At 38.7% G+C, this 27986-nt stretch overlaps 2 protein-coding genes across 2 annotated transcripts; both read left to right on the top strand.

The window, feature by feature from the left end:
• The first annotated feature begins 204 nt into the window (after positions 1–204).
• Positions 205–5661, top strand: LOC144635654 (uncharacterized). The gene is made up of 2 exons (XM_078494736.1): positions 205–416; positions 2496–5661. Exons 1-2 carry the CDS (start codon positions 296–298, stop codon positions 4967–4969), a joined length of 2595 nt encoding a protein of 864 aa, XP_078350862.1. The 5' UTR covers positions 205–295; the 3' UTR covers positions 4970–5661.
• A 751-nt stretch (positions 5662–6412) lies between these two features.
• Positions 6413–26176, top strand: LOC144636215 (polycystin family receptor for egg jelly-like). Its single transcript, XM_078495367.1, has 18 exons — positions 6413–6515; positions 8508–8845; positions 9406–9544; positions 9898–10007; positions 10526–10584; positions 11166–11329; positions 11692–12436; positions 12894–13343; positions 14431–14596; positions 14993–15139; positions 15983–16112; positions 18026–18255; positions 18737–18991; positions 19225–19980; positions 20544–20780; positions 21397–22683; positions 22993–23164; positions 23902–26176. The coding sequence occupies exons 1-18, from the start codon at positions 6437–6439 to the stop codon at positions 25467–25469; spliced, it is 7032 nt and encodes a 2343-aa protein (XP_078351493.1). The 5' UTR covers positions 6413–6436; the 3' UTR covers positions 25470–26176.
• Positions 26177–27986: the final 1810 nt, after the last annotated feature.

Raw genomic sequence — 27986 nt, 5'->3', positions numbered from 1 at the left:
TCCCATTTATCGTGATATAAAACTAAGCAGAATTAATATGATTGTAGAATTGTTTTCGAATAACAATATTCTTATGTCGCCGTAACTGATACAGTTCGGGAACAACATACCCAGTTGCCATCGAAACAAACAAACTGTTGAACACGTGGCCTGGATGTTACACGCAAAGGTGACCTTGATAAAAGTCCAATAACATAAAAAATAGTTTACTAAAGGAAGCTGAGCGTCCAACTTTCGTTCATAGCCACTTTCTGCTCCTTGCAAGAGGTCTAGAGGACTTCACACGATTTGTGCGATGAGTGGATGTCATATTATTTGTGGGGTGTTAAAAAAGCCCCTGTTGCATTCTAATGCATTACTCATGGTCACCGTTTTACTCCTGTCCCTGCCCCTTCCAACATCCTTGGCTCCAATAGGTAAGTTGTTAAAAATTTTCTACGTTTTGAGGTTCACCTGAGCCAGTTCAGTTTTATCTCGTCTACTTGTCACTTAAGATGATACAAAAAACAAATCTCACTCCGAAAAAACATCCCACAAAATTACTAAACGTTCCTCTATGGTGTTTAGGCATTTCATTTACGGGGCTTGTTTTAAGTGTTCCAAACATTCCAAAGTTTTTACGCAGTCCCTAAATTTGATTATCGTGTATTAAGCGCCGCGGATTATATCCGATTGAGATATTTATAACGCTTTCTTTCTTTTTAGAAGCTTTTCAAAGTGATTTTGACGCAGCTCATGTTCTGGAATAAGTTGCATTAGGAAAATCGATAAATAATAAATATAAGTTATTCTGTATGTACTGATTTCATTCCTTTTTTAATTTTCGTTTTGAGAATTTATTGTAACATCAACATAGCAACCTTCACAATGTACTGGTATTGTGACGAACACTTAGATATGTTGATCGCGGTTGAGAATCATGGTTACTAAGAACAAATAGGTGTTTTGTTCAAACTATTTGCTTAGAGTTTGTTATTAATTGTTTTCTAGATTCACTTGTCCAATACGCTCACTCGTATACCAGGCTAGTGCTTCCAAAAATAAACCTTTGAAAAAAATGTCTCGAAAAAATTATATATTGCTCGTTTCAGTACCACCACTTGTGATTTAATCATGAATGAGACGTTTATTGAGACAACAAATATTGTCACTTTAAAATAACATCAGCCTCAAAAAGGTTGCAATCTGTTATGTGCTATTCCAAACGCGATCTGAAGCCGTAATCATCATGTCGGAATGCTTTTCACTTCAAAAACACGAAAACCTTCAATTGTATATAATGCTGATGCTGAACTGTTTTAAAAGGTAACAGGTTTGGCTGAGTTGGTGAAGATTTGATATCTGTTCCAATAAAACAGTTTTCCATCCGTGTTGGCCTGAGCTCTGAGCTCGTTCTCGTTTGGTCTAATATAACACTTTTCACCGTGTTGCATTTACGGAGAAATAAAACAATTTCCGTTTGATATGGTTGACAAGACTGCTGAATACTGATCGTCTATTTAAACTCAAAAGACTAGAAAAGCTAAAAAGTATTCTATTGGGAAACGCAACAAAATGAATTGCTTTATCCATGTTAAATTTAATGCCGTTTGAAGAAGTTGATGGACCAAACCAATCAAAATCGGCCTTTCTTCATTGAGCACAAATACATTCATTCAATCCAACCTATCTAGAACGGCAATCCTCAATAGAACAACACTTTAGAGCCGTTTTCAAAAAGGTGGAAATATTTTGTCCTGAATCGCAAACTGCGAGATAAGCCGTCGATTGCCAACTAAGATGTCTAAGACTACAGTTGAGCAATACAAGCAGCACTGATGGATGTCATGGAAACCGCTTTTGTTCCCTGAAGGGTCCACTTCGCTCGTTTTTGTTACTGAGAAAATTCACGAATTAAGTCCTTGCAACATGTAAAAATTCTACTCTGAGACAAGGCTTGCGAGAAAGAAATTTTATAGCAGTCACTTTGAGTTTTAAGAAATGATTATACCGTGTGGCAGAAAAATTTTTTTTGCGAAATTTTAATTTGGTGGGTTGGCAATCTTTTGTGTTTTGTAGAACTGACTTTATTTTGCAATTGTGAAAGCCTTTTTTGCGTACAATGAAAAATTTTTGTGCTGTAACGCAAGTCGCGCACTAAACTGGAAGTGCTACATTAACATGTTTAAAAAATAGAAAACATTTTCTATTTGAAAGTATGAGAAATGCCGTGGGAACACGTCCCGCAGTTTGTTCCGGGTTTTTTCTGAGATTTGAGTACTGCATTTGAAAACCATGGAAAATCGTGAACAAAATACTTGAAATTATTCGACTCGTCTCAGAAAATATTCGCAAGCCTTCGACAAATGTTTTCTTTAAGAACAATTTTAATAACTTTCACAGAATCTGATAGTCCAAAACTCAGTGTTTATTTAAAAGCGAAAACATATCTCTCAATCCAAATTTACCTACTTTGATTGCCAACCTAATTTCTCCAACAAACATTGCTTTAACAGGTACCACACCATCTGGAATAACTCAAACAACGGCAGAAACAACCGTGGAGACTACCACAAAAACCAACGCAACACCATCAACTGCTGCGCCAGATACAACCACACCATCAACTGCTGCACCAGTTACAACTACACCATCAACTGCTGTACCAGATACAACAACACCATCAACTGCTGCACCAGATACAACCACACCATCAACTGTTGCGCCAGATACAACCACACCATCAACTGCTGTACAAGATACAACCACACCATCAACTGCTGCACCAGATACAACCACACAATCAACTGCTGCACCAGATACAACCACACCATCAACTGCTGTACCAGATACAGCCACACCATCAACTGCTGCACCAGATACAACAACACCATCAACTGCTGCACCAGTTACAACCACACCATCAACTGCTGCACCAGATACAACCACACCATCAACTGCTGTACCAGATACAGCCACACCATCAACTGCTGCACCAGATACAACAACACCATCAACTGCTGCACCAGTTACAACTACACCATCAACTGTTGTACCAGATACAACAACACCATCAACTGCTGCACCAGATACAACCACACCATCAACTGCTGTACCAGATACAACAACACCATCAACTGCTGCACCAGATACAACCACACCATCAACTGTTGCGCCAGATACAACCACACCATCAACTGCTGTACAAGATACAACTACACCATCAACTGCTGCACCAGATACAACCACACAATCAACTGCTGCACCAGATACAACCACACCATCAACTGCTGTACCAGATACAGCCATACCATCAACTGCTGCACCAGATACAACAACACCATCAACTGCTGCACCAGTTACAACCACACCATCAACTGCTGCACCAGATACAACCACACCATCAACTGCTGTACCAGATACAGCCACACCATCAACTGCTGCACCAGATACAACAACACCATCAACTGCTGCACCAGTTACAACTACACCATCAACTGTTGTACCAGATACAACAACACCATCAACTGCTGCACCAGATACAACCACACCATCAACTGCTGTACCAGATACAACCACAACTGCTGCACCAGATACAACAACACCATCAACTGCTGCACCAGATACAACCACACCATCACCTGCTGTACCAGATACAACCACAGCATCAACTGCTGTACCAAATACAACCACACCATCAACTGCTGTACCAGATACAACCACACCATCACCTGCTGTACCAGATACAACCACAGCATCAACTGCTGTACCAAATACAACCACACCATCAACTGCTGTACCAGATACAACCACACCATCAACTGCTACACCAGATACAACAACACCATCAACTGCGGCACCAGATACAACCACTCCATCAACTGCTGCACCAGATACAACCACACCATCACCTGCTGTACCAGATACAACCACAGCATCAACTGCTGCACCAGATACAACCACTCCATCACCTGCTGTACCAGATACAACCACAGCATCAACTGCTGCACCAGATACAACCACTCCATCACCTGCTGTACCAGATACAACCACAGCATCAACTGCTGCACCAGATACAACCACTCCATCAACTGCTGTACCAGATACAACCACGCCATCAACTGCTGTACCAGATACAACTACACCATCACCTGCTGTACCAGATACAACCACTCCATCATCTGCTGTACCAGATACAACCACACCATCAACTGCTGTACCAGATACAACCACACCATCACCTGCTGTACCAGATACAACCACTCCATCATCTGCTGTACCAGATACAACCACACCATCAACTGCTGCACCAGATACAACCACACAATCAACTGCTGCACCAGATACAACCACACCATCAACTGCTGTACCAGATACAGCCACACCATCAACTGCTGCACCAGATACAACAACACCATCAACTGCTGCACCAGTTACAACCACACCATCAACTGCTGCACCAGATACAACCACACCATCAACTGCTGCACCAGATACAACAACACCATCAACTGCTGCACCAGTTACAAGTACACCATCAACTGCTCTACCAGATACAACAACACCATCAACTGCTGCACCAGATACAACCACACCATCAACTGCTGTACCAGATACAACCACAACTGCTGCACCAGATACAACAACACCATCAACTGCTGCACCAGATACAACCACACCATCACCTGCTGTACCAGATACAACCACAGCATCAACTGCTGTACCAAATACGACCACACCACCAACTGCTGTACCAGATACAACCACACCATCACCTGCTGTACCAGATACAACCACACCATCACCTGCTGTACCAGATACAACCACACAATCAACTGCTGCACCAGATACAACCACACCATCAACTGCTGCACCAGATACAACAACGCCATCAACTGCAGTACCAGATACAACCACACCGTCAACTGCTGCACCAATTATCCCACTACCTAAAACGACGACTTCCACCGGAGTCGTGGGTTTTCGTTGATACTCATGCCTAAAATTAAGAAGTTCACTCTTATCATTTTTCTTCTGCAAGTGCAATTAAAATCCTGTTTAATGTTTGAAAAAAATGTAAGTTAAACGAATTCTGTTATATTATGGAAGTAGCCAAATGTAGACAGTTGTAATGAATGTCATTAGCCGTTTTGAATGGTTGGAGAGATCAGCGATTCGTTTTTGGAGCAATGTACGTAAGAGTAAGCCAATAAATTTTGCTTCTGCCAAAAACTCCCTGAACTTAATTTCGATTCACGTACCACATAAGGCTATTCCGGAGGGGTTGATTTTCAATAGCTGTAAGTGTTTTCTTGAGGCTATGCGCAACAGTTCATACCTGCAAAGCGAAGACTGTTGATTGCGTGCCTGGAGGACGTTAAACGAACCGCGAGAGGTTGAAGACCAATTGAGAAAGTAGTTGCCTTCCCTGCCTTTATGTCTGCATGCCTGAACCCTAAGATATTCAAGTCGTTAAAATCACCGATACGACATGGCGATTCCTTCTAAGAATCTAGGTGGCGAAAAAATTTAGAGAGGACATGAAGAAGTTAAACTATGTGTTTTTGGGTGGGTGCGACTTAATACAAATGAATCAACTCCCAGTGCCACTATGGATACCAGCCTCGTTGCTGAATGCGCTTCCCTGGTAAAATAAAGTTCCTTACTTCCTTACTTACTAAAGCCTCAAAAACGTGATAAGTGCTCTACTTCTAACTGGGAAGGGGAATCCATCCATCAATTCTTCTTCCCTCCTCTTGCACGTTAGTGGAGATCTTATTCTAAGCTTACATACCTATCAAAGCATTAATAAATATCGAAAGTTCAATTAACCTCAGAATGCCACCGTGTGGACAGGAAAGAGTCCCATATGTACCTCAACAAAATGAGATAAAGGAAACACAAATATCATCGTTTACACATTTGCTAAAATTTCATGAAAATCGATATTGATTATATTACAGAGCATAACATTAGATGGCCTTCCTCACCGTCTTTTTAGCGAGTCCTTTAGCTCGATGTCAATTTCAAAAACTTTTTGCTTTTTTCAAAGACGGGTGTTTAAGAAATATCTATTTTTCTTTGAAATAGCTAACCTTATGAATCATGAGTTGAAACCGCAATTACTTGCATGTTGTGTGTTTACAATTTAGTTGCCGAATATGCCAATTACACAGAACTATATTTGGACCAGAGGAAAGGCACGAAATTGTTGTGATCGTTTATGTTATCCGATAAACGGGATTATGCCATGTGATTGGTCATCAAGATTTCTGCACGTGGTTTGAGATAATCTACTTTTTATCGCGTGACCAAATCCGTGTCCTCGATTGGCTATAAACATATTACGAAATAATGTCAGTTCCCAGTGAGGAAGCCTAAAGGAATTGTCACTTAAGTTCGCGTTTCAGTTCTTTGCATTAGTCCACAGCCTCAGAGTACTGTCTCGTTATGTACGATGTCTAAGGTTTGGATCGCAGTCTTTTTTTCATTAGGAATGTTCTGTTATTTTACGGAAGGAGAAACAAACTGCCCAGGTGAGAATTTCTGCCATGAATACGTTAAAGATGATCACCATGAAATATGTTTTGCGCAATTCCCTATCGTGTTAGGATCGTTTTTTGTTCGTATTTTAGTTTTGAAGTGAAGTTGATATACTGCTTTAGTTGTTTTCTAAAAGAGCGAGAAAACCTGCACACGTTCAGTAAAAATCCATAATATAAAGGCATTGTTATGACGGGTAAAATTGAACATTGTGGCAGAATTAAGAAACCAAAGCGTTGTTCACGACTAAAGTTATTTCTCTTTGGTATCATAAAAACGTTTGGGTGTCTTAATTATGGTAAATTGTCCGAAGATATGCCTGCAGTTTACGTGAATCAAATTTAAATGCTCTTTTGAGCCTGATGTATATTCAACTGATGGATGGAAAATGGCGCGACTTAATGCTTTCGGCATTTTTTAAAACTGTCATGCCTTAATAAAAGCAATTTAACCCCAGAGGCCGTATACATAAATGTAAGTGACTAAGATATCGATAGCTACAAAGTCGGTCGACGGAATGCTGAGAGCATATTGGCAGGGACTAAACTTATGCTCACAATTAACAACACTTTCCATGATAATTACTTTTTGTGACAGTAGAAAAGCCCCTAATTAATAAACAGAGAAAAAAGAAATTTCAACGCAAAGTAAGACATTCCATCTTGTTCAAAATATTGCACCTGTTAAAGAACACCACATTTCTGAATAACCCACTGCTTATTCTCATTTTGACTTACTTTTTGCAAAATACAATAACGTGTTATTACAATTCATAAAAATTATTATAAATTGCGTGCGACGTGTTAACACAATTTGCGTAGCCTTTGTACAACTGTCCGCTTTCCTTTTCCTTGAGGAAGGTGGTTTGCTGTAGAAAAAAATATAATTTGCAATACGTGCGTTACTAAAAGAAATTGCACGATGTGAAAAGATGTACCCAGTAATTTATAAAGTATTGTTACAATTTACGAAAGTTGTTACAAAACGCGATGTTATTTTAAAAATTCATAAAAGCACACCTGTAAAGAAGACTATTTTCACGCTTTAAGAAACTGATTTGACAAAAAGCACTTAGCACTTGACACTGTTTTACGACAATGTTAAGGCAAATTACTTTTGGTTTCGCTCAAGATTATTTTCGTTCTTGAAATCATTTTGTTTTCATCTAGTTTTTACAATAGTTTACTTTTCATCGAAAATAACTTTGATAAAATATTATTTTGATGAAAAAATAATAAAGACATTAAAAAACAACAACAACAAAAATAAAATAAAACATATATTTACAAGAAACATGTTAAAACATGTTAAGGAAATGGGTTTTTTGCTATGGCAGTCCTAGGCCACCATACTGAAGATCTCTTATACTTAAATGGATCACGTTTCACAACGAAAACCCAAAAACAGTCCCCTAATAGTAAAAAATAAAGATGGTAAATTTTTTGCTCGGTAATAAATAATAAAGATAAGATGTTCTACATGACACGAGCATGGGACAAAGAAAAATTCTGAGTCCCCGACGGGAATCGAACCCATGGCCTCCCAGATACCGGTTGGGCGCTCTAACCAACTGAGCTACGAGAGACTCGTTGTGAGCTGGGCCATTTTACTAGGTTGATATGTGACACGCGTCCTGCATACTGCTAGGATCAGCAATGTCGAATTCATCAAGTTTTGTAGTAAATAATAAAGATGGTAAATTTTAAGCTCGGTAATAAATAATAAAGAGCCTCTCGTAGCTCAGTTGGTTAGAGCGCCCAACCGGTATCTGGGAGGCCATGGGTTCGATTCCCGTCGGGGACTCAGAATTTTTCTTTGTCCCATGCTCGTGTCATGTAGAACATCTTATCTTTACAGTCCTCTAATGTTTCATCCTCAAAAATATCATTCACGAGTCGCGAAAATATCCTTTATAACCTTCCCGCAATTGACATACTGACCAAACTAAAAACTTTTTGTTAATCTTTCGACTCATTCACTTTCAGAATTTTCTGCTGATGATTGTCTCACGAAACCCATCGGAGCTTCAGACCCAGGTATAATTCCTGACAGTTATATGACAGCCAGTTCCGCGGAAAAACCAACTGAGCGCTACCAACCTTTTTTTGGCCGGCTGCAAGGTGACCGAGGAGATGGTTGGTGTTCAGGAAGCAGCAATAGTAACAATGAGTGGCTTCAGATTTACTTTGGAGATATGTTTACCATGTGTCGAGTTGATACTCAGGGAGACAGAAATGGCAATGAATGGGTCACAGCCTTTAAACTGTCTTTCTCTACTGACGAAAGTAGCTGGACCACATACGCGTATGCGGGAACGGATGTTGTAAGTCGCTGTGACCTGTCAATTTTTTTTCCTCCTTTAGAGTGGATTTTAACGCAAAACCAGGTCTTTCGGATTACCGAATGAGTAAAATTATATATCTGCACAGAATTATAAGGCCAGGGTGGTTTGTTGGCGAAGGAGTATAAAACTGCAAGTTATTTGTATGCTTATTCTATCTTGGTGCAGACTGTCTTTGTTTATACCATAATTTGGGTTCCATTAACTTTTGTAAATTTAGCTTGACATTAATAACGCGACTTAACTAATATAATATATACTTTAATACTATGCAAAAACCTGAATAATAGAGTAAAACTAGTCTTTCATAATATCTGTAGGCCAAGCCTTAACAAATGTTCAAAACGCCACGACTTTTTTAAAAAAGTAATGATGATGATTGCAATCTTACGTTTCGCTGTGATGTTGTCAGCTAGTAAGTTGAAACAACTTTGAAGATTCTTCCATCAACACACCACCAGCAAACGAATCCCTTTTGCTAAATATGTCAGTTGTGGTCCATGTACACCACATGTAAGACTTAACATTCTCAATTTTCTCAGGAATTCCATAGAAAAGGCAGCTCCTTAACTGTTGACAGGCACGAGCTTCCAGTGTCAGTACAAGCACGATATGTTCGCTTTCACCCAACTAATCGTCATGTATGGAATTGCCTTAGAGTTGAAGTGTATGGCACAAAAAGTGAGTTGAACTTTAGATGAATTTACGTAAAAGAGCAGTTTTCCGACTACTTTTATCAAACCAAAATTAAGGTGATTGCAAGACTAAAAAAGAAACTTTCCTAACCAGCATTTAATCCTTTTTTAACGCGTCACCAATGTTAATTGTCACATGCATCGTATGATTTGATTGGCCATCTGCAAAACCTTTGAATTTTGTTTCTTAATACCCATCTGGCATGGAAAATATTTGAATTCTCAAATTAGGAGAACATTTTCAATTTTCTTTTTTTATGTGAATAGTAGGATGAAAGAATGCTTAGCAAAGGAAGTGTTTCCTTTAGTGATAACTGTCTTGACATATGATTCTTTCAGCATATCATTTCAACACATGGCTTATAGTTGTAAACAAGTATTTGACCTTGGATCTCCTGGACTCTACAACGGAGCAGTACAAGGCAATGAAAACCAATATTATGTCAGAGGTAAACAAAAAAAATTTACAAAAGAGCAAACCAAGAACGCCATCTTGTCCAGGTGCTTGAGTATTGGCGTGGCACACCCTGAATTCGTGCTAAGCTGATACAATGAGAAAGCCTAGCCGAATTTTCTGTAAGACACATCCACAATGATTGTAATACCAGATGAATCACCTGAGTAACCCAGTAATCTAAGGGATCGAATAAGCTCTAAACAGTGTAGCTAAGTTTTTACTGAAGTTTGAAGAACTTAATTATTCGGTAACTCACGGAGTGGCACGCAATGCTAGATTGAAATAAATGCATCGTTGTGAAGGTCGCCTTTTAATTTCTGATTTCCCTTACCCTGAAAGAAATTCCTTACTCTGGACTAACAGTAATTGTGTAGCTCCTGTTGGACATACTCTCAGGTAACTAGCCAACAAGGCAACCTGCTTGCCTTCCGATTGTAAAAGGCTATAATTTAGCGTTTATTAATTATAAGCTTCGTTAACCACTCTTCGTGCATCGCTGTTCTTTTACAGTTTAATAGCATTCTTGATGGTTTTCCCGGATTCTTCTTGGCTGAGTTTCAACGATTTGGGTACGGATTTTTTCAGTTATTATTAACTATACAATCATATGCATGGCTTCTTTTGTAGGACGCCGACGTCTTCTCATGTCTTTTATATCTACGCTACTCATCGCCTATATCTTCTTTACGATAGAATACCTGAAAATTGTAATAATAATAATAATAGCTAATAATAATAATAATATTAATATTAATGTACAGAATGAGTGATTGAAAAAGGAAAGAATTGTTAATAGGCCTTATTTAATAAAACCATACAAAATTGAGAGAGAAATTGTTGTACCGACACAATCTTTTCGTTTTAGACGACGTACCAAATGAGGCGTTGAAAGAAGTCTTTTAATAGTCGTTGCAACAATATCCTCTAGCACCTAGGTCTTAATTTTGATCCTTGTTAATGATTTTGTCTTGCTGTTTTGTTTGGAAAGAAATGATGGTATATTTGCGTCGTTTTGATGTTTTGTTGATACTATTACAAAAAAACATATAAAATGGAGAAATAACAGCATTTGTTAAGCACGTCGGCAGAGCGTATAGTTACTTCACTAAGTATACGTAAAAAGGGCTATTTTTTTTCTTTCCAACTCAAGCGCACAGAGTACACAACTATCATCCAACACTGCTTTACTAATGGCGGAGATAAAGATCTTTTGTGCCAACTCTACTGTGAAACTTCAGCTGATAGAGAAGATCAAATCAAGAATACAAACGATCTCTATGTTTCATAATGACTATCTTGAAGCGGTGGATACAGGTGATTGGACTGTTTTAATTTATTACTATTATTTTAATGCATTGTCTGAGTCGTAAAATTAAACTTGCATAGAGCAATAGCTTATAAGACCAGTTTTGAGTTGCTTGGCTTAAGCTTTTTTATAGCTATCATTTGAACTTTGCAAGAAGGAAAGCCATACAAGCATAAGGACAAAACGCCCGTACAACTCAACTTTCTTCTTTCCGATGCCAGCCGTTGTCATGGTTGTTCACCGTAATTGAAATATTTCTTTAAATTTTTTAGAGGGTAGCTTATAGGGAGCTAATTGGTGTTAGGCCAACAACCACCTTAGTAAATGTGTATTCAAGTTAATTAAGCATTTTTCCTGCATCATTTTTCAGTTAATTGTACATGTCCTCCAGCGACCGTTAATCTCAACTTGAGCAAGACACTAGACCAAGCCAAAGTCGTCTTTGCATCAGACACGATTGACTTTAAAGCAGAAGTAAACCATTCAAATTGCAGCTCTTCAGCACAATTGAGGTCATACTGGCGTATTACCCAAGCAACGTTAAAGTCAAGAACTTTTTACTCGTTTATTCCTGGGACAGTTGAAACAGATCCACCAGGTTGGTCAACTCGGCTGACACCTAGCCTCGACAGCTACTTTTACGTCAGTTATGTTCTGAAGATTTTGCCGCAACAGAGCGTTATAGGATATGATTACGGTTACGTCCTTCTTCTACAAGGAACTCCTGTCGCTAATATTTCAGGCGTCTCGGAGGTGTATAAAAGAGAAGGGATAATCACGTTAAATGGATCGCTGTCCTATGACCCACATCCAGGAAAGGCAGGTCCCCTGACCTTTACCTGGTTCTGCCGAAGAAGCCACGAAACACTCCCGAAAAACGATTCCCTTCCGGTCGTAGATTCTCCAAATGGAGACCCAAGCGCTTCAGTTGGTTGCTATGGCTACGGTCCAGGAAGACTCAGTGGTAACGAAAATGTTCTTGTTGTTGATGTAGACAAGATGGAGGACGGACAAACATATGTGTTTGAGCTTGTTGTTTCAAATGGTTTGAAAAGCTCAAAGGCTATACATTATTTAACAGTGCAAAGACAACCGCAGACTACATTTTTGATTAGGTAAGTTTTCCTTCACAATGCCTTCACACTTGTGTTGAGTTAATCCAGAGAACATTCCAACTGACCATATTGAGACTGGGGGTAGAGAGGAAGACTGAAGTTGGTGTAAATGAAAGAAAAACCTTACACACGAAACTTGATATTTAAAAGACGTCTATAATAGGCATGTATACCTAGCTTTTCATATTTCGGTTCTATTCGCCGCTCAATGATTGTTTATTAAGTTTATTACACTAGTAATTTAAGTGTGATTAATTGATTCGTCTTTATTAGTTGAAGACGGACATGGCAATCTCAGTATGATCTAATTTCTCAAAAGTTACACATAGATTTTGCGGAACTGTCTTCTTTTAATCAATGCAATGCGGATATTTTTCAAAATAACATTTCCTATCGCTCGCTTGTCTCTTAATCTTTAATTGTGCCAATTGTAACCTTCCTCTGCTTAAAATTTCAGTTGTACTTATAACTGTGGTCCTGAAGTTATTCCCAGCAAGCGAATGATCATCGAATCCAACTGTACTGGAGACCTCTGTATAAAGATCACGCACCATCACTGGTCTTTGTTTATGAAAAAGGACTCCGGCCAATCATGGGTGCAAATATCAGACTTGGCTGAACGAGTACTCACCGACTTAGACAATCCAAGTTTAGTTATCACTGGCAAGCTTGGCGGAAATGAGTATTCACTGGAGATGAATGCAACTTACAAGATAAAGGGATCAATAATGTTTCAAGGAAGACTTGCCATGGAAGACAACATAACGTTCAAAACTGTAGCGCCTCTCCATGTTCCCACGAAAAGATGCAGAGTGCAACCAGAGGAAGGTTTTGTTTTGAAGACCAATTTTTCAGTGGACTGTTCTGGGTGGCACGCTAAAAACCAACATTTGACTTACAACTTCAGGTAGGCTTTACTTGAAAACAATTCTTCTTCGTATCAAATAATGATAATGATAATGCATTTATATAGCGCATTTTCCATACGTTCAAATGCGTTTTACACGCCAGACCACAACACCGGGAGCTTCGTGCCCTACTCTTTGCGAATAGTGCGTGGGTTCTTTAACGTCCCCTGTTATAAGACTAAAGATACAGGAGACGGGACCTACGGTTTATCGTCCTTTTCCGAGAAGACTAGAATGTCTAACCATTTGCAGATGTAATTACAAAGGCAGCACATTCTCCTCAGTTATTTTAAGACCCTGAGTGTTGGTCCGGTCTGAGGTTAGAACCCACGACCTCCCGCACAGCAGTCCGGCGCTCTACCAATTGAGGTAACCAGAGGGGGACAAAGGGTTTATGCGTGACACGTGAAAAGGGCAAAAATTAGTCCGTGACGCGTGAAAATAGGGCAAAAATTAGACCGGGACGCGTGAAAAATAGTTAGAAAAGAAACGTGATCCGTGAATTTTGCTGTTTCAAGTATACGTGACACGTGAATTTGGTTAAAACTTGTGCGTGAAACGGGATCACGAACCCCCCTTTGGTACCCTCTAACCAGGAGGCGGTTAGTAATGTAAACAGACCTTGACTCTGAACAGTCTCCGTGTTCCAATAAATGTAGGTCAAATACAGAATGTACCGAACAGGTTAACACCAACTATAAGTATTTTTTCGCCACTTAGAGCAGTTTTCAATTGAGTGTCGTAAAACCAAAACCAAAGTAATTACTCTAGCCAATCACAAAGGACACAGACAATCGAGTGAACCAATCAAAACTCGAAGCAATTACATGTAGTTGGCACGAAGCGCGGGAAAACGTGCGCGAGCGAGTCACGATTGGTTTTGGTTTTACTCCTGATTGGCCGAGAAAGTGGCGCGAAATTTTTAAACCAATCACTAAGCGTAGTGAACGCAAAACCAAAGCAAACGCAAATTACTTTCGACACTCAATTGAAAACCGCTCTAAGTGTTTGATGAAAATACTTTCATTAACGAACATGTTGCAATTGCGATTTTTCTTTGTTTCAAACCTTAAATTTTCTTTCTAGTTACATTTCTTCAGCTGGCACAGTTATCATCAAAAGTGCTACCGTCATCCCCAATATAACAACGATACTTCCTGAAGGGAAGAAAACAGAAGATTACAATGTTACCATACAAGTGGAAATTCTTGGGCAAAGAGGAGCTCGTGCCATAGACCTGTTAACTGTAAAGGTATGTTTATTTAAGAAATATGATTCCTATACACTTAAATGAAGTTTATAAGAAAGAGTACTGCATGTTTTTAAATAACTTTTAATTTTTTTTTTAAAAAATGCAGGATTCTACCTGCATGAGTTTTAAGAAGGACAATATTTACGAGCTGCGCATGTTACGTATTTGTTTCTGGTTTGACTTCTATAATAGATGACAATGAAAAAAAAAATACCATTTTGGTATTCTTCGGATTAGAATGAAAAATACCTTCATCAAAATACCTACTATAACAATGCATGTTATAGTTCGTTAGTTTTCCTATTGGGTAAATGGGATGGATAAAATACCTAATTGAAAGCGTTTCTCCACCAACACAGTCTCATTGTTAGTTGTTACAATACTTTGCTACTTTAGGTGAAGCCCCTACCGCAAAAAATCAATGATTCGTCGTTGATTGTGAAGAGACTGACTAATCAGATTGAAAAATTGATGCAGAATGGAAAAGTTAGTGAAGCCTCCATTCTTGCGATGGTCTCTCTTAGCTCATATGATTTCGATGCGGTAGGTGTTTAAACTTCAAAAGGTAAACTCTCTTTTAGCATGCCATCAGTGATTTTGAGAATAACTGAGAAAAAAATTAACAGGGAATAAATTTGTGTAGCTGTTCACGGCGAATGACTGACAGTTTAGAGACAGAAAATATAATGATATGAATGAATGAATGAATGAATGAATGAATGACTTTATTAACGTGTCTGTCTTCACTTCTTTCGACTTCCGCAAAACGTCAGTTTTTCGACAATAGACCTTATTCACGATAGCCGCCATGTTTATAATGCAAATTAGGCACGTAATCCATGCGGGGGCAAGCAAGCTTAAATCGACAAATTTCAGCTGGTTTCTTACTATGTTTGATTATTTTTTTATACCAAATTGCTTTGGTTTCAGTATTGTGGCAAACACATTCTTAGTTTTACGAAATTCTGGCGCTTTCTATGAAATGAAAATCGCTTTCGTAGTTAACAAGTCAAGTAACTGAGCAGTTTTTTCAATCTAACCTTAATAATGAAATCATTATTCTTTAACCTGGCTTTCAAATGTGATTTTGGCGCAGATAGTTCACTATTTAATTTTGAGGAGCCAGTTTTTCCAAGAAACGGCATCATGCCGGCTTTCGAACGAACGAACATCAACTAGTCAACTTTTGATATTTTCGCATACTTCTTAACTTTTGTTATGAACAAACAAAAAGTATTTTGAACCCTTAGCCGACCAAAGATGTCCATTACACTTTATTCAAACGACAGGCTATTGGATGTTGGGACAGAATTGTGTATAAAGCGTAAACGATAATTTCTACTTAATGATGTTCCCTGATATCTTCCCTCTTACGTTCCATGTTAGGCAAAGGACTCAGTATTGCGTGCTATGGCTCAAACCCAAGTTTCAAATATCAACGAAGTGACTCAGCTCTCTGCACTTGTTGTAACTACAACAGACAATAGGGACAGAATACCCATCAACGCTTTGGCAAGTAGCATATTGTTTTCTTTTTAATAAATGTTAATTAATATAAATTTGATTGACTTGTCGTGAAATCTATTTTAGATAGATGAAATTTTGCAGAAAAACCCACATGTTCAGTAGTTTTTGAGTCTAATGCTTGCGTGCGCTTTGCGCATGCGCATTAGACTCTTTGTTATATGAAAAAAGCTGTTAGCAATCCCAAGGGAATGGTTCGGGATCGATAATCGTTCGCTGTAATGTAGAAAACAATGATCAGCTGCAAGAACGGACTCCGTACGGACACGCACGATTAGTTTCAATTAAAAACAGCCAATCAGCGACACGTGTTCCCACGCATAATTAAAAGTTCTTTCTCAAGTCACGATTATTCAACACTTGAACAGGACGAAATAATTTTCCAGTTAAGACATTTGTAAGCTTTTTGTGAAAATAAATCTTCGTTTTCAGTTCAGTTAAGCACTTGTGTTTTCGTCTTGCTTAAAAAGCAAGACGTCTTTGAGAAAAAATATTTCGACGGCGACTCGCGTTTATTTACACAATGCGACCAAATATTTATTTTGTTTTAAAAAATAGAAAACTTTACCTCGGTTTTTGTATTTAAGTCATTCGAATTTTGACCAATTTTTTCTTTACAGTGCAAACAAAAACCTTCAAAAATAAAAGATGTACATGGATAAATGTAAATCAAGTTACGCGACTAAATCAAAATGCGTTTGTTTGGCCGCTTTGCAGTATTACACTGTCCCGGCCTTTGCCATACACTGAAATCGAATTTCATGCTTTTACGACTCTCAGAGATCTTAAGTTCTTCTTACCGCTAGAAAAATCATAAAATGGTTACATTGATATGGAAGTGATGATTCGCGAAATTTGTACATCATGATAAACAGTCTTCGCTCCTGTGTATGGTAGCTCGATAATAATTGCCTAGTTTCCAGCGTTGAAAAGGTCATCATTATATTGACGTGAGCATTTACACCCGTTTTTAGGAAAATCTGTCACTAAGTGCTTACAGTACAATGAAGTAACAGTCACTATTTCAAGTGCTTTTATTGCAAAATCTGTTTCAAGAGTCATCATCAAAATGGTGAAAAATCTGAAAGAAAACGATGTGAAGTTCTTCAACCCTTGTTGTAATGAACATGCTTTTTGTAAATCGTCACGCAATCTTGTCCAAATGTTTAATCGTTTCTGCTTTTACGGACAATACGGAAGAAGTAACATCAACTCCTGTTCATACTTTAAATTTTGTGAAGCATATAACATTTATGACTGTTTCGTTTTCATCCATAATCATCCACGATGCCCCTAGCTTGCTATAAGCATTTTAAATTAAACTCCCGAACACAAACCTCTAACCAATTTTAACCGGCTTACGAAAACCGCGCAATCTGTATCACTATGCCATACCGCATTAGACTCATGTCACCCTTGGTGACCTATTTTTCTATAAGTGCTCTCTGTAGGATCGTGAGGTTTCTACAAACAAGATTCAATGCATGTATATGAGTAACTTTAGTCTTTTAAGACTTAATTTAATTACTTAAAGTCGCAAATTCAAACTCTGGACAGTAGAAAACAATCAAAAGGAAGACAAAAATTACACAAATGCGCACACAACAGCTAAGTACCTCTATTGCACAGTGTTGTTAGTCATTTCGTAACTGTTTCGGTCGGGGGAACAACTGCCACTTTTGAAAATCTATGTTGAAGCACTCGTTAAGTTTCCGAATTTTTATTATCCAATGAAAAAGCGAGAACCCAAGAGTACTCCGATCATGGCGCGATCAGGTGCTTAACTCGAATATTGGAATTAATCATCAACTGGTATCAGTTTTTCCTAATGTCTTGGACTTTAACAGAATCAAGCGATATGACCTTGATGTTGGCTAATACCAATTACTTTGTTTATCCAGGAAGACGCTGTAACTTTACTCACTACAACCACTAATTTCCTTCGGTCTTCTGCTCAAGACAGAGATATGGCCGAAGAAGCTGGAAGCAGTATTTTACACGGGGTATCAAACATATTGAATGCTTCAGCTGATTTAGCTTCAGTAATGTACCGTGAACTAATCCAACAGGAAAATGGAGAAGACTTGCGGAGGAGGACCAGAGAAACACAAAACACTCAAAGAGATGTTTCTACGGTAAATGCCGTTTAACCGATTTCTCGTTTAATCTTGATGTATTCTGATGATAATACTACCAGCAGCACCACAATTACTGCCTGACAACTGGCTACTTAGTTACTTATAAGACTAGCTACGTAGTTACTTATGAGTTATACTGTCAAGAAAGACATTCTGCTTTAGTGACACAAGCTCGTGGGTAAAACGAAATCGACTTCGTGCGAAGGAGGTCGAACCTATACCCTTCCGCATGCGCATACCGATGCAAACTAGTCTAGATAACTCGGTTCACAGTTCCAACATACCGCAAACTACACGAATTTTTTCCTGTTGAAGAGAAAAGTACCTTATCCCTAAAATGTGTTTATTGTGAAAATTGTCAGGTTACTTCTTTTCAATTGGCAGCGATAACAATCAATATTCCCTGTTTGTAGATATTACCTACCTATTTAAAATATCAATTCTAGTTTAAGACGACACCATCATTCTCTTTTGACAGGCAAAAAACATAACGGAGAGTTCTTTATCATTGGTAGACACAGTTGGCACCACTCTTCTCTCCTTTAAGACGCCTGGTGAAAGAAAGAGTACAATTAAGAGCGATTCCATCACCATGACAATTGAGAGAAAACAGCCATCAAAAATAGGAAGTGAGACGTTGAGTGGAAGTGATGAAGAGGGAGCCGTGACATTTCCGTCTACAGAAGTGTTATTTGGGGAAAATGAAACGAACTTGCCATCCGTTGATATTCAAGTAAGTTCAGTTAGGGATTTATTTTACATTGGCTTGGGGAGGTAAAGACTGTATGCCTTCATATTTTTGGTTGCCAATCTACACATCTGAAATCGGCGGAGATATCACCAGAATGTTCAAGAACTCGTTTATCTATAGGGCGTGCTCAAATTGAAACCTTCAACTAATATTACGGAAAACAAGTGGGTCTGAATGAAATGATTTTCACTGCTTGTACTTTGTCCTCTTAATAGATGCTGACTTTAAAGAAGAATCCTTATGTGTGGTCAAGTACAACAAAGAACATCAGATCGTCCGTTTTGATTTTGGACTTAAAGAAGCAGGACGGATCACGGCTAAACATCTCTGGCCTCAGTCATGCCATCGAACTGTTTATTCCAGAGAAAGACGAAAGAAAGGCTATAGAGAACGACACCATGGACCATCTTTTTGTAAAATCTGAGAACGATTCCAGCTTTATTCGTTACCACAAGACAAAAATTGAGAATGATTTTGATATCGCGTTTGTAGAAATAAGACCACAAGGCAATTCTCGTTTTGATGTGTTTGTCAATAATGATGTTAAACCAACTCTAGGAAATTACAAATTCTGGGCAATAATCCCAGATTTTTCATCCTGCAAACATTACAAGGCTGAAATTGGTTACTTCAACTGTACAAGCAATCCCTATGTATTGCGATTGTCGAGTAATATCACGGGCAATACTGGTGTTCATTTCATTGGCATTCGTTTGGCGTCAAAACTAAATGAGGAAGAAAAACGTAATAGGGGCAGTCGTAGCACGAGATCATGTAAAGATCACCATGGACGACAGAAGCGTTCCTGTATTGGTGTCAAGGATCCCCCTACCACGCCTCCTCCCGAAGCTGAAATTATAGTACCGCAGTATGACGAACGCACAGACTTGAACTACACTATGGGAGTGACGATGAGAAGTTGTCTTTATTGGTCTGAAAAGAAGCAGTCCTGGACAAGTGAAGGGTGTAAGGTATAGTAATATGTTGCTGAGTCGCCATGTATATCCATCATAGAACATGTTTAAAGGTGGATTTCCACTGCCGCGTAATTTTTACGTGCGTTTAAGTGCGTAAGCATTTGTAGAGACAATGTATGCACTACTCGCGTACACGTGTACGCAGTCGTTCATACATTGTATGAACGACTTAAGGGTATCCAAGGTTATCCAAGGTTACTATAGTTGTGCGCTTATTTTAAATTAATACTTACACATCTTATAAGTAAGTCGCTGAATGCCCGCACGACAATCGTTCACTCTAGACAACTTTCAACATGTCTAGTCGTGCCTACACGTGTGCAGTACATCTCTAACCCACTCGACATCGTCGCCTGGGCAAAGTTTGGTTCTTTCTCCATTTTGATGACATCTAAAACAGAACAGAAAACGTCTTATGTTTCATTGTATGACATATTTTATTAATGCACAAATAACTCAGACACATATTCTTACGCAAAACGTGGTGTAATTATTACCCAATAAGAATGTCAATGAGCACTTTGGTACTAGAAAAGATTCGCTGCATTTCTTCTCAGGTTGGATGGAAAGGCGTGAAAGGGAAACTACATTGTTTGTGTACACATCTTTCAGCGTTTGGGGGAAACATTTTTGTCGCCCCAAACCCCATCGACTTCGAGAAGGTTTGGACAGAATTCGAGAGGCTTGGAGATACTGGAAACTTTCTTGTACTTTCAACGGTGTGTGTCATATTTGGAATTTACATTGTTGGACTTGTGTTCGCTCGTCGAGCTGATAACAAAGACCTTCAAAAGGTCAGTATAATTTTATTGCCAATTACTGATTTGATAGCTTTGAATGGCCTTCGATTTTGCAAGCACTGCATAAACGTTGTGTGTACGTAACCTTGTATGTCACGCACTAGTATCGTTGTCGTCGAAAGAGGAGAAATTTAGTCAATATAGAAATAAGAAACCTTTATACCTTATTACACAAACAGGACGACAAAGTTCATAAATGTTCGGTTTTCATTAACAGTACGTTTATTAAATTGTTGTTTTGTTCCCTTTTTAATCATAACGTCCATGACGATACTGAACAGACTCAGTACAACAGGCATTTGAGAGTGCACTATGTAGCACACAAGAGCAATGCGTATATGGTGTAACAGCGAAAAGACAATGAAACAACCAATGAAATTTACGAATTCGCAATATATAAAACTCAACTAGTTTATACCAGTGCTAAATAGACAATAAACGAAACAATGGTAAAAGTAGCACGTCAGTTTTCTTAGCTACCCTCAGCTGTAACAATTGTACAGTTTTTCAATTTAGTTTTTATTTAATCCAGTCTCATTCCGACTCACAGTCATACCTACCCGATTTGCTCATGTTCATATCTCCTCTTGCCTACTCCTATTTGTTCCAGGTTGTGGCCAACGTTTATTTAACCGATGCTCAAACAGAGGGCTACACTTACCATTTAAGCATTCAGACAGGGATGTGGAAAGGCTTTGGGACATCAGCAACTGTCGGAATAATCATAAACGGGGAGAACGGAACCAGCGGATCGATTACATTGACGGATCATATCGGTCTAAGAAAATATTTTTCTCGAGGAAGCGTTAATAACTTTACGTTAACCTTACCGTCATCATTAGGAAAGCTGACAGATATACGCATCTGGCACGATAACACCGGATCCAACCCAGCCTGGTTTCTCCAACAAGTTGTTATCACAGATCAGCAAACAGAAGAGATGAATTACTTTTTTGCAAATCAATGGCTTTCCCTGGACAATAGAAGTGGCTCTATTGAGCTGAACATCAAAGCCGCACAAGAAAACGAACTTCATGCATTCAAGCCTAATTTCTATGCCAGAACAGCTCGAAACTTAGGAGATGGGCACATCTGGATTTCCGTTTTCACAAGACCGCCTCACAACCCATTCACCCGTTGCCAGCGTCTGACGTGTTGCTTGTCTTTCCTCTTGACGGCAATGCTGACCAACGCCATGTTTTACCAGTTTGATCAAACGCCTAAAGATACTTTTAAGTTTGGACCACTTGTAATGAGCTGGACACAAATTAAAATCGGAATACAAAGCAGTGTCATAGCTATTCCAGCTAACTTGGTTGTAGTGTTGATCTTCAGGAAAACGAAACCAGCATTGTCTGACAATGAACTCTACGATGCCAGTAAAAATAACATTAAACCTAAAACTCCAGGTTGTCTTCCACCGTATTTTGTGTACGTCGCTTGGTGCTTGAGCCTGCTCATTTCTTTGACTGGTGCCGCCTTCATAGTGTTTTATAGTTTGATGTGGAGAGCTGATATCTCTAATCAGTGGTTGACATCCATTTTAGTGTCCCTTGGGCAGGACATTCTCATCACACAACCAATCAAAGTGATTGCTATTGCAACATTCCTGTCACTTCTTATAAAGAAACCCCCGGAAATGGATCCCGTCATCGGGACATCGATATTTAAGCGTGAAGAAGGGGATGAAGTCATAGCAAACCCTCTGAAAGAAGAAGAACTTGCTAAGGAAAGAAAGCGTAGAAAGAATCAGCAGAGGATGCTTGAAGTGGTTAAAGAAACACTATTGTTTGCAATATTCAGTTTTCTCCTTTTGGTTGTGTGTTATGGAAATCTTCATCCCGCTGGATACCAAGTTACCGAGTCTGTGAGCAGCATTTTTGGTGGTTTTGATGAGGTAAGGAGCTGTTTATTTTGAAAACAATTTGTTTTCTCTTGAGAACCGCTGAATTAAAAAAATGGAGTGACTTTGGCTTATATCGCATGGTAGATCCCTTTCAACTGTATGTGATTAACGAATGAAGTGTTTTATTCAACTAACTAACTGAATTAAAACGCTAACAGGTCAGAATGATTACACAGCCAGTCACCTCGGCCACACACACCTACATTCTTGTACCACTTTCAGGGTGGTAGGAAATTACTAAAATTATATTGTGTATAAAAGTAGAGTGGATATTCTTGTACATGTTTTATATATTTTCAGGTCGTAGATACACCTTCTCTGTGGAACTGGGTAGATGAAGTTTTACTTCCTGGTCTCTATGACGTGACATGGTACAATGGCCGACCGTTTCAGCACAACGAAGGGTTTATCAGCAACAAGCAGACCTTACTAATGGGAATGCCACGCCTTAGACAGCTACGAATGAAGGAAAGTAAGGCCACATTTGATACCAATTTACCATATTTTCTCGATTAAGCGCAGGGCCCCGAACAAACGCCGGGTCTCCAAGCTGTATTTGAAAATAAACCCCTTAAACAATTATTGAAGGTTTAACATGCTTTAAACATAATGTCTAAATATATTGCTGTTAAAAATAATGAACAAAAATCACTTCTAAGAATCATAGGGCTTGAAAAAACTCCTGGAATCGAATAAACGCCGGCTCTATCGGGCCAAGTTTGAAATAAACGCCGGGGGGCGTTTAAACGAGAAAATACGGTAATTCAACCCTTGGATGTAAAAGGGAGTGGGGATGGTATCTACCCATCGGACATCGTACCTTGAAATGTATACTGATAAGATTCGATAGTAACTGGAAATTTTGAGGTTTTTAAAAAGACTGAACTTTGTTGATATTCTAAAGAAGAGAAATTATTTAAAGCTTTTCTATTACATAAGTTGTTCTTTGGCAAAAGCCTGGACATAAAAAATTCGAGTAAATAAAACACCAACACGTAAATTTTGAATGAGACTTAATTGTACTTGACATTCCATCGTTACAAATCTGTTGCGGGTTCTATCAAAATATAACATTTCCTGCATATAATATAATGTCCTTTATTTCTGAAGTGGGCATAGAGATTTGGGCACGTCAGTAATTGGTTAGTTTAATGGCAAAACTTTGCTTATAATATTTACAGCTGTCATAACATGTTCTTTAACACTCAGAGGGAAGCTGCCCTACGGATCTTATGGACACACATCTCAAAGACTTGTTCCCTGGTTGTCTTCAAGCTTACTCTAGCGATAACGAGGACCGAACGCCATTTCATCTTCCAAAGTGGATTCCCTTAGAAAACTATAGCCACTTTACTTCCATTGATGACATCTGTCCAAAGCCATGGAGATACCAGACAGGAGAACATATCAGAACCCTTTCACACCAGGCTGTGATAAAGAGTTACGATGGAGGCGGATATGTGGCAGACCTCGGCTACAATAAAGAATCAGCTTCAGAAGTGATAAGCGATTTGCGTAACAACAATTGGGTGGATACTCTTACTGCTGCCGTGTTCATAGAGTTTACATTGTTTGATCCGTCATCTTCCTTGTTCTGTAGCGTGAGACTGGTCTACGAACGACTGCAAACTGGCGAGGCCGTCACGGCGGGTGTTGTGAGAGCACTTTCACTATATCCATCAGCAAGTGATCACTTTCAGTCATTTTACGAGGTGTGTCAGGTACTGTTTGTTGTTGTAATAGTTGTATGCTTCATTGCTGAGATGTTCAAGCTGTTTAACCAGAAGAGATATTTTCGCCAGCTATGGAATTGGATAGAGCTGATCCTTCTCGTGGTTTCTCTTGTAGCGGTTGTGATGTCATTCATGAGAGGAAAATACACCAGTGTTTATGTAAAGGAGATACAATCCAATCCTTACGAAACGTTTAGTTCTGACTACATCGTGCATTGGTTAGATTTAGAAACCTTGTGGCTCTCAATGGCAATTTTCATCATAACGTTAAAGCTATTGAGACTTGTCAGGTTCAATCATCACATTTGTCAAATGCAAGGAACGTTAAGAAGATCAGCACAGCCAATTTTGTCGTTTTCTTTGGTACTTTTTATTACGGTGGTTGCCTTTACTCAGTTTGGTTATCTTTCCTTTGGCAGCACTTTAGCGCTCTTTTCGTCGTTTGTCAATTCTTTGCGAGTGGTGCTACAAATGTCTGTTGGAAAGCAAATTGATTATCTGGAGATATATCTGAATTATCCTGTCTTGGGATCTCTTTACCTATTTTTCTTTTTGTGCGCTATGTTATTCGTTCTGGCCAACGTCTTTGTGGCTATTTTGGTCGATACTTACTGTGAGGTCAGGGAAGAACAAGGAACTGATTTTGTTGATGCAAAACTTGGAACTTTCATGTTCAATGTCTTAATTAGACTTGCTAGCGAATTCTCTGCTAAAGTGATATCTCGAATAAAGAAATGGGCGAACAACGTTTCACGAAAACCGTCCAAAAACAAAAGCTACTATAACACAAAGCGCAGGTGGAAAGCTGGTAGTCTTATTGCGACAGCTGACGAGGAAAGCGACGATGATATCTGGTTGGAGATCTTGAAACCCACAGAAGACAACAGAATCTCTGTGGCTTCTAATACCTTGTCGACTCCTCAGCAGAACCCAAAGGAAGACATCGCTGTAAACAAAGCTTTGGAAAACAAGGAAATTATGAATGAGGAGGAGTTACTTCATGACATGAAAATTGCTTTAATTGCAATTATGTTGTCAGCCTAAATAAAATTACCGCCAGTCTCAGCAAGGCGTAATTCCACACACAGTAGAATTCCCTAGCGAATGACCAGTTTGAAAAAATAAATCAGTTTGATGATGAAGTTAATAAAACTAGCGTTGTGTCTAGAATTGGATAGGCCAAGCATTTCTACAGTTTATGGATTCAATAAAACACCCAACGTCTTTAAAAATGCTTGAAGTGTTTGTAATTCAAAAGTCGCAGATAAGTAATTTACAGGCTTTTGAGGGTTCTCTCAAAATCCCGAGTGGTAGATTGAATCAATAAACCATAGAAATGCGTGGCGTACTGATTTATACAGATGTCACGTGGTTTAACGGTTAAAGAGTAAATATCTATTGACCAATCAGAGAGCAGTTGTCATTTTCTGTTGCCTTTTAACCCATATGGGCTGTCCTTAGAATTTTGATCATCCTTATATTTGCCAGGTCAGGACAGCCTCGTCAAAGTATCGCTGACTTGGAGTTTGCTTCAATTTGTACGTTGCATTAAGCGAATGTGATAAACTAAAAAAAGCTACAAACGATAATAATTTGTTATTACAGTTAGCCCTTATAGTAAGTATAGATGTTATTTACTGCTCTCTCTTGAATTTTTTCCTCTGGATGAATTATTTTAGTTGGGAATCCAAGCAATGCACCTGAATGAATTGTTAATGACATTTCTTTTGCACCGAATAAAAAATTCGCAATTTCTGTCCACTATTAAGGCGTATGTGTTTTTTGTTATATTCTTCTTCCAATCACATTTTTATCTTCAAAATTTACGTATCTTTAGTATACTTTTAATTAAACTGTTATTAGGCATTATTATGTAGAACAAAGCCCCTTCTCATGATTTTTTTTTTCACACTGATTTTCAAAAGGGGTTCCACTTGAGATGAAACTTCCAGTAGCATTTTCTTCATTTTTGTTTATGATTTCTTAGGCACATTTACCCAAATTTTGACGCAAGACAATTAGCAATGATATACACCAAGCCATCTTGCCTATATGACTGGAATTATGATATATTCTGGGAAATGCGGCGTTTTCAAGTGTAATTGATTGTACTGTACCTAACAGAAATTATATCTACCCATGTCCAGGCAAATTAACTACCCTGGTAAAACCGTAAACATATACTGTAGAGTCGTTCAATTGTTCTTGATTAACCGCTAATACGAAGCCGTGCGCCTGCAGAGATCAGCTGATTATCTGACGTTTTGAAATCGTTGTTTCTGTCCACACTAAAACAATGCGGACGATACAAAAACGCGCCATATTCGGATTACTCATGCGCAAAGTATTTGAACGAGCGTACCCAGGGTCTTCGTTCCCCTTGACCAGCGGTCCAAAAACGAGCGACCCTGAAAGGTTCCGATTCGAAGTCCGAAAATATCGGACATCCGGTTGAATTGCGCATGCCTAACTTTCAAAAAGAGTGACCAACAAATTTTTTGGTGTACTTCCGGCCATTTTTATTGTTTTTTAAGGCCATCAGATCGATCGATTCTGCAACGGAACTCTCGTTTCGTCAAGATTGCGCTGGACAAAAAGCGATAACGCATGACAAAGTATTCGTTTACTTTTCAAATGGGGTGATATGGACGGGATCTTAATATATCGCGTTTTTGTCATCGTCCGTAGCGGTTCAGTGTAGACAGAAACAACGATTTGAAAACGTCAGATGATCAGCTAAACGCTGCACGCGCATGACGTCTTTTCAGTGGCATATCAAGCAAACTGGACGACCTTACTGTATACAATTATGGTATTAACCAAGATAGCTCTGAATTGATCTATTATTCTAGGTCTGACTGAAATAAAACAGACCAAACGAATTGATTTTTTCGCTTTCTCATTCGGTTGACAACGAAAAATATAACATTCGAGAAAGCTAAGCGTCACCACAACTGTAGAAAAACAAGGAAGCGAAGTACAACATCTCTGCATCCTCCGGAGGATTCCTCCTGTGAAACTCACTTGAATTTCCTGGGAAGGTATTGCCCTAATTACTGGGGTTAATTGACATCCCTCCCTCCCTCCCCCAATTTTCGTCAAAATTATTGAGAAGCTTCACCTTTTAGCTGAAAAATGCTCTTTATGTTTTATACTCCTTCTCTTTCCAACCCTCGATACAATCATGACTTTTATCCAATTCACCTCGTGACTGCGGAAAATTAAATAATAAATTTTATGACACGCTGCCACTCAAGGGTATATTCTGTTAAATGTCCTAAGGACCTTTGACGAGTGCAATGTACCTATTTTACCAAAGGGACACTGTAACATTGGTGTAACCACGGATACTGTAATATTGTTGGAAACATGTAAAATATAGAGATGCAAAGTACTCTAACCGAGCTGACCGAGCCTCTGATTTTGGTTCTTAATTTCTTTGAATAATAAGTCGGATAGCACCTAAATTCTGATTTAAATAACATTTAAACAACCAACATAAGCATTGTTATTGAATAATGACAGGCAGAAATTAATAACCCCGAGGCATTCTTTAAACAA

Source organism: Oculina patagonica, chromosome 13, assembly GCF_052425735.1.
Source record: "Oculina patagonica isolate OP01 chromosome 13, crgOcupat, whole genome shotgun sequence".
Lineage (NCBI taxonomy): Eukaryota > Metazoa > Cnidaria > Anthozoa > Scleractinia > Oculinidae > Oculina > Oculina patagonica.
Note: the sequence above shows the minus strand (reverse complement) of the source record. Positions and strands in the feature narration are given on the sequence as shown.